Source organism: Protomyctophum bolini (assembly GCF_963924005.1).
Source record: "Protomyctophum bolini genome assembly, chromosome: 19".
NCBI lineage: Eukaryota > Metazoa > Chordata > Actinopteri > Myctophiformes > Myctophidae > Protomyctophum > Protomyctophum bolini.
This window is the reverse complement of record NC_137880.1, coordinates 18042071-18049226: the sequence shown is the minus strand read 5'-3', so window position 1 is coordinate 18049226 and position 7156 is coordinate 18042071. Positions and strand designations below refer to the sequence as shown.

Sequence of the window (7156 nt, the reverse complement as noted above, 5' to 3'; positions counted from 1 at the left end):
GAACCATGTATTGATTTATTTGGATAAGCTGACATAGGCCTATATATTACATTAAGAATCACAAATTCTGTACATACTATTATGCTGTTTTACATTTTTCATGCACACCTCATACCATCATTGGCACACTGCAGCAAATGAGACATGAAATTGTTATGAACTGTGGTATAGAAGGTATTGTACTAAGTGGACCGAGCAAACTAAGCACTTGATTGTGCCAGTAGAACAACTTGTCTGGCGTGTGTGTGTGTGTGTGTGTGTGTGTGTGTGTGTCCCGGTATGAGGTTTACACCCGACAGATCATCGAAAATGTAATACTGGATATTTTTCAATCATATAAAAACAATATTGAGGATACAGTAAATGAAGAATACTGTATATTAGTCGACATAGAACACATTTTGGTGCTTGAAGGAGCTGTGTGTATATGCATGTGCACTTTGCACTGCAGTATAAAGTATGCCAGAATCATCATGACAATAATTTTTAATATATTATTTATTTTATATATATATTGGAAATTGTTGACAAAGTGGACATAGCTAGCTAATGTTCTGGACACTTAATTTTATATTGTGAAAACGTTTGTTTACCAACATCTATTTGTGGGGCAGCCACAAATAGCCAGCTGAATGTGTAAAGGCTGTCTGGAAAACTGCTCACATGCACTGATGCTCTGGGCTGTCTGCATGACCCTCTGCAATGATTTTCACATGAGGGCACAGGCACAGTCAGGCAGTGATGCAACTATAGTTGGGATGCCTTTATTATGGAGCACAGATCCTATTATGGGCTGAAAGTAAGCTGTATAAGTATAACTACATTTCTACAAGTGATTTGCAATACTTCACCTACAGGGTGCTTCATATGCCTATGTATTTTGAAAGGACATTTCATTCTTATTGTAGCATCACTATTAAGTAGGTTATGGAGTCTCAGAATTCTTCCAGTTTTCAGGGAGTGAAAACAAATAGGCCTACCGGTAGTCTACTCGTGTCTTTCACAAAGGACACATGTTGGCCATGTAAGAGAAAGAAAATGTAAAGATCCGTGTCACAAATAATGAATTAATGCGGATTATGTCCAATCTATGCGTTCAATCATGGACATGAATAGCTACTGCATATTTATTTACCAAAGATTGTTATTACCAAGCTGCTAGCCTATGCCCATCATATATAGTCAGTCCACTGACACCATCTAGTGGTTAAGCGTGGCTGCACTCGGTTTCATTACTTGGTATTTGGTTTCTTACTTTCTTTATTCAAAGTTGTATAATGATGCGTTAACCTGTGTGTGTGTGTGTGTGTGTGTGTGTGTGTGTGAGAGACGTATATGACGGATATGACGTATACGGAAGTACGTTAATGTTCATGTTGTCTTCCGTCGTGGTGAAAGTTTCACGTGGAAAGGAAATCAAGCGTGTGAGATTCCAGGCCCAGAGAAGAATAAATCCGCCACAATGTCTCAATTAGATGGAATAATGTAAGTTTCAAATGTGTTATTTATTTCCTGTACGTACGTTCGTGGAAGTGTTAGTTTTTAATCGGTCCTCAGCCTTTGGTCGTAAACTAAATAATAGCTAAACTAAGACCGCTAGCAAGTTAGCTAGTCTAGAGACCAGTAGCTTCTGACATCTGACATTTCACAAAGCATTTTTAGGGGGTACGACGGACTACGACCCCCATCTGAAAACAACAAGATTTGTATAAAAAGAAAATGAAATGGTTAAAGTGGTTAAACCTTTTCTGGTGAACACTGACCATTGACCACCTGGAAACCTCACATAGCCTACCACTGCTCTAGACAAAATATGGTCACATCACACACTAGTGTTGGTAGCATAGACACGAAGATTGTCAACGATTTCTTGTCAGAATCGATACAAGAGATCTCATACAGTTCTAATCTTAGTTTGTATAAGATGTCCACGTATACGCGCCGTAATTTAAAGTTCTGTATTAAGTTGTAATACTCCACTTTGACAGCCCATTCATGAAATAGAGAAATCCTGATTGTATTAAACTACAGTAAACTCACCAACATTGCAGCTGTGCAGACGGCTTGGGTGGTCATCTTTTTCTCCATATAGTTTCATAAAAATCCTACTTTCTGTTAGCCGCAATTTTCAACTCGCCAACATTGCAGCTGTAGGGCAAGCTTGAATTATCCTCTTTCAATCTGCAGAGCTTTTGTTTCATAAAAATCCACCGTAGACATGGTATGAGCTACTTTCTGTCAATACATCCTCTGCAGGTGATTCTTTTTCTAAGTGTTGGAGTTTGGAAGCACTCGTTTTTTCTGTCTCCTGTATTATGTGCAAATGTGAAACAGATGGCATGCGGGGCCATTCAGTGACTTACGACGAGCGCTTCCAACACTTAAAAAAAGAATCACTTGCACAGAATTTCTTGACAGAAAGTAGCTCATAACATGTCTAGTGTGGATTTTTATGACACAAAAGCTCTGCAGAGGATAATTCAAGCTTGCCCTACAGCTGCAATCGTAAATGCAAATTGGATGAGTGGGGTGTCAATGGAGGTTATTGCAATTTGCAACTCTAGATTCATCCCATTATAAAAAAAATCTAGAGTTACAAATCGGCTAACTTTCTGTCAAACTCTATGCAGCGATAATGTTTCTGTACAGTGTACACATGTCCTAGAGACTGCCCCCACAAGTACCAGTACACAGTGGCAACAGGAACAGACAGATTCACTAGTACAGTACTGATTTGAGCAAACAAACACACATATGACGGGCAACTTGAAGAGCTTGTACATTTGGCGAGTGACATTGTTGTACGAACTACGAAGGGATATAAATGAAGCATTAGTTGATAGAACTTGGTTTCTTTCTACTGTTTGTTTCCCCAGAAAACCCAAGACGAAGCGCTCCAAGCGCTTCCTGGCAGGCAGAGCGCCATTGCTAAAAGAACAAATGAAAAGGGCTATGATTATGAAAGGAGGAAACACAAGCCCAACTGTTACAGAGGCACTGAAGGACATTGTAAGTACTCTGATAATTGGGTGCAAGCTGAGAAATATTTTATTGCATTATTTATAGGATTTTGGCATACATTTGAGCTATTAAACTTCTAGCTATGAAGAATCCAACTGAAAAGTGTGATTGGAGTTATGTGACATGGCACTTTCTGTTCACCCCACAGTATTCACTAAAGAAGCCCAATGCAGTGCTGTACAAGAAGTAAGCAATGTTATCTATTAATGTGATAGTCCTAACAAATATCATCCTGCTGGCAGCTTGTTTGCCACACCACAGCACTTGTTGTTCCAATACAAGGGTGGTGATGTGAAGTAATAAACTTTAGACAAATTATTGGTTTAGAAACATTGAGACTGGGTGCACAGGTGACTGTTTCATGTGATCAATTCCCAACAGATCCCCAAATCTGTTTTGGTGAGCACTGGTTTCAGTTTATTCAACCTCCTCTTCACTGTTGGCTAGTGAGGTGCACCCTAGGAGACATAAGACATACTTTGCACAACGGCATTGCGCAGCGAGAACAGCTGATATACAACCTTGTGTCGTGGATGCGACCGTTGTGAGCTTAGCGGTCTGCTATTCTCGGCCATGCTCTGTGCGCGCAACATCTTCGCAGGACGGAGCATAAATTTGGCTTAATGGGCTGCAGCTGCACGTGCACAAACGGGCTCTGCTGACGTGATCAGAGCACACAAGAACATAAGGATCATACTGAGCTATTTTCCGTTATTGCCTGAGGTAAATAAATTGATTTACATTGTTTATTTTTCTTTTAGGAAAAACATAACCCGCCCATTTGAGGATTCAACATCATTGGTCAGTGTAAATGAAATGTAAATTTAAAAACGGAATATATTACAATTAATTCACCTACTTTCCGGTGACTATATTATCTATTTGTTTGTCTCTCAGGAATTCTTCTCCAAGAAGAATGACACTTCTCTGTTTCTGTTTGGTTCACACAACAAGAAACGTCCAAACAATCTCATACTTGGTAAATGACCAGTTCATAAAATATATTCAGTGACTTCAGTCATCATCCATACACAAGTCCGCTCATAACAGCCTTATATAGACATATGTTAAACATCTCAAAGATTTACTGTAATAGTACACACAACTAAGATATTAGAATATATACTACTGACATTTAAAGTGGCACCATGTAACTTTAACTTGAAGAATACAATGACTTAACGCTTTTGTAGAACACATAATTTTTGACCACCTTACTTTAATCCAATTCATGATTTGCATGTAAAGTGTCTTGAAGCACAAATTAATTTGTACATGTTTGTTGCAGAACTGTGTTCCTAGTGTGCTTTGAGTTGTTGTGGGGACGGTCAAGTTATAGATAAGGTGCTAATTTCTAATTTTTTTCCAACTATAGGTCGTCTCTTTGACTTCCATGTGCTCGATATGATTGAACTTGGCATTGAGAAATACGTGTCATTGAGTAGCATTAAGGTAATGAGTTTGAGTCGATCAGTGATGCCAGCACATTTAAAACTTTCAGATGTGCACTGTGTCTGTTACTGTTTGAAATGTTAGAAAGGAGACATTCCCAAAGTGTTACAAGTGTTTAATCAACCTTCTCTTTAATCTAATGTGTGGTTTCTAAACTGTGTGGGTGGTTTCAGTCTGCCAGCCCATTAGTTGTTGAAATACAGGCCTCAAAATATCAATAATGCAGTAACCGGAATGCTTGCCTTAAAACATGCTTGTTAGCAACAAACGTTTCAAATATCTAATTGTATTTCTGTTTTGATTCACAGAACAGTAAATGGGCCGAGGGGACCAAACCGATGCTCGTGTTTGCTGGGGATGCTTTTGACTCAGACAACGATCACAAACGCCTCCAGAGTCTCCTCATAGGTACATGCTCAACACTACTCACTGATTGTGCTGTCGGCTGTCTTTCAGAATAAGTTGATTGACCATGTTGATATATTGATGATTTCTTTGACCTTGCAGACTTCTTCAGAGGACCTACAGTACCCTCGGTACGTCTGGCTGGTTTGGAACATGTGCTTCACTTCACGGCATTGGAAGGCAAAATCTACATGCGCAGCTACAGGTACAGAAATCTGTCATGTACAGCTACAATGAATATTATGCAAATCACATAATAATTCACAATAACATTATTACATATAAATCACTCTGAATAAAAATGGAAGATGGAATACAAACACCATTAACACTTACATTTTGTCGTATTGCGGTTTCATGCTGTTTCTCTTTTTCAATAATATTGGTTAAACTAGCAACATTTTTTACCCTTAACGACATAAGGGTATGCCAGGTTGAAAGTGAAGTCTGCTAATATATTTGTCTACTTTATCAGCTACCAGCCATGTATAATAATTTTGGATACTCCGCCCACATCTGTAAATGAAGAAGAGTTTGTTTCCTGTCCTGGTTAAAGTGTATTTTGGCATTCCCTTTGAGTAACCTTTTTCATAGATGTACTTGACACTACGCTTTTCAAAACGGAAAAGCCAAATTAGGTTAATGAGGATGTTGTTGCAGGACTCTGTTGAAGAAGTCTGGATGCCGGACACCAAGGATAGAGCTTGAGGAAATAGGACCATCGTTTGACTTTGCCATGAGAAGAACACACTTTGCGTCAGATGACTTGTACAAGATATCTCACAGACGGCCCAAAAATCTGAAGGTAAATAATTACTACTTTATTGTCTTTCAGTGTCTCGCTTAGCCATACAATTGGACAATCTACTGATAATTCAGTGAATGCGCTACAACTGAGTGGAAGCTATTCGGAAATAAAAATAAATAACTGCATTGTAGAACTAACAACACCAACAGAATCTCAATCCCCAATGACATCATATACCAGCCATAAAATACCCAACTCCTGTCTCCATCCCTCTCTTAGCCCAAGAAGAAGAAGAACATCTCCCAAGATGTTTTCGGCACCAAGTTTGGCCGGCTGCACATGCAGAAGCAGGACCTGAGCAAGCTGCAGACACGTAAGATGAAGGGACTCAAAAAAAGGAAAGGGGGAGTGGTCGCCGACAAGGAGGGACAGTCACCCCAAGTGGACAAGGAGGGACAGTCACCCCGAGTGGACAAGGAGGGACAGTCCCCCCAAGTGGTCAAAGTTGACAGTTGAGACCTTTAACTGTGATAACACGCTGAACAGTGTTGATGAACTTTCTGTTGGATTGTCACTGCTTTGTGTGGTGACTGTTTTGTGTAGTCACTGTGGTGTGGTTTCATCGAGTGTTGCTCAAAAAAGAAGAAGCTAAAATGTTAAGTAGCCCACAGTACACCACACAGACCAGATTGTTGTGTTGCCAGCTGAAAATATGTGCTTGTTAAGTTGTTTGTCTATAAATGTTTTCAAGAATTCATGAACCATGCAGCAAACATTAAACGTTAAGATAACACTTGTAATGCTTTTCTTTGTAAAAGAATGGAGACATTTGGGCAAGTTGGCAAACATGCAAACTTTTCAGTAGCACAAAAACTCTTATTCTAATTACCGGTATGTAATTTAAGTAAGTAATTCATCTATTTTACAAGGGAGTACCTGTGCGTCACATTAGCTCAGGGCAGGATAGCAGTTTAGCAACACTGCTGCACACTTCGGCGGACACGATCACACGGCACGGAGCACATGCAGCCTCCCGGGAACTCGCGAGAACTGACACGTGCGTGTGTGCGTGCGAGCGCAGTACACATGTGTAGCCATCCGTTACTACATGATGTGAAGGGTACAATACTGCGGCAACATGAAGTGGAGGCTGTCCTGCAATTTCCTTCTTCCCATTGCACTGCAACATAACTAGGGTGAGCCGCCCGAAAGTCGGCGAAATTCTAGTTATATTACAGGCAATTTTTTATTGGTTCAAGATTTCAGTTCATTATTGCTATATTTTATTTTACATTATTGGTAGGTGTAGTATTACATTATCAGCCTTTACAGTTTAAATACATTTCATGATTTAATGTGTAGACCACATTTGTTGCATTTGATTTTTATGGCACTCTACTGTCGCTGCCCATAGCACTTACCCCACCCCCTTAGATAGCAATTCTGTAGACTTAGATAGCATTTGATACAGACTTATAGCATGTTATGTAGACAGCATAAGTGCATTGTATGTAGTCATAGCACGTCATA

The 7156-nt window shown here is 39.6% G+C and overlaps 1 protein-coding gene across 1 annotated transcript; it reads left to right on the top strand.

The window, feature by feature from the left end:
• Positions 1 to 1381: 1381 nt before the first annotated feature.
• rpf2 (ribosome production factor 2 homolog) lies at positions 1382 to 6419 on the top strand. The gene is made up of 10 exons (XM_080790852.1): positions 1382 to 1485; positions 2877 to 3009; positions 3170 to 3207; positions 3783 to 3822; positions 3919 to 4000; positions 4397 to 4473; positions 4782 to 4881; positions 4981 to 5083; positions 5539 to 5683; positions 5906 to 6419. The coding sequence occupies exons 1-10, from the start codon at positions 1463 to 1465 to the stop codon at positions 6140 to 6142; spliced, it is 978 nt and encodes a 325-aa protein (XP_080646978.1). The 5' UTR covers positions 1382 to 1462; the 3' UTR covers positions 6143 to 6419.
• The last annotated feature ends 737 nt before the right edge of the window (positions 6420 to 7156 follow it).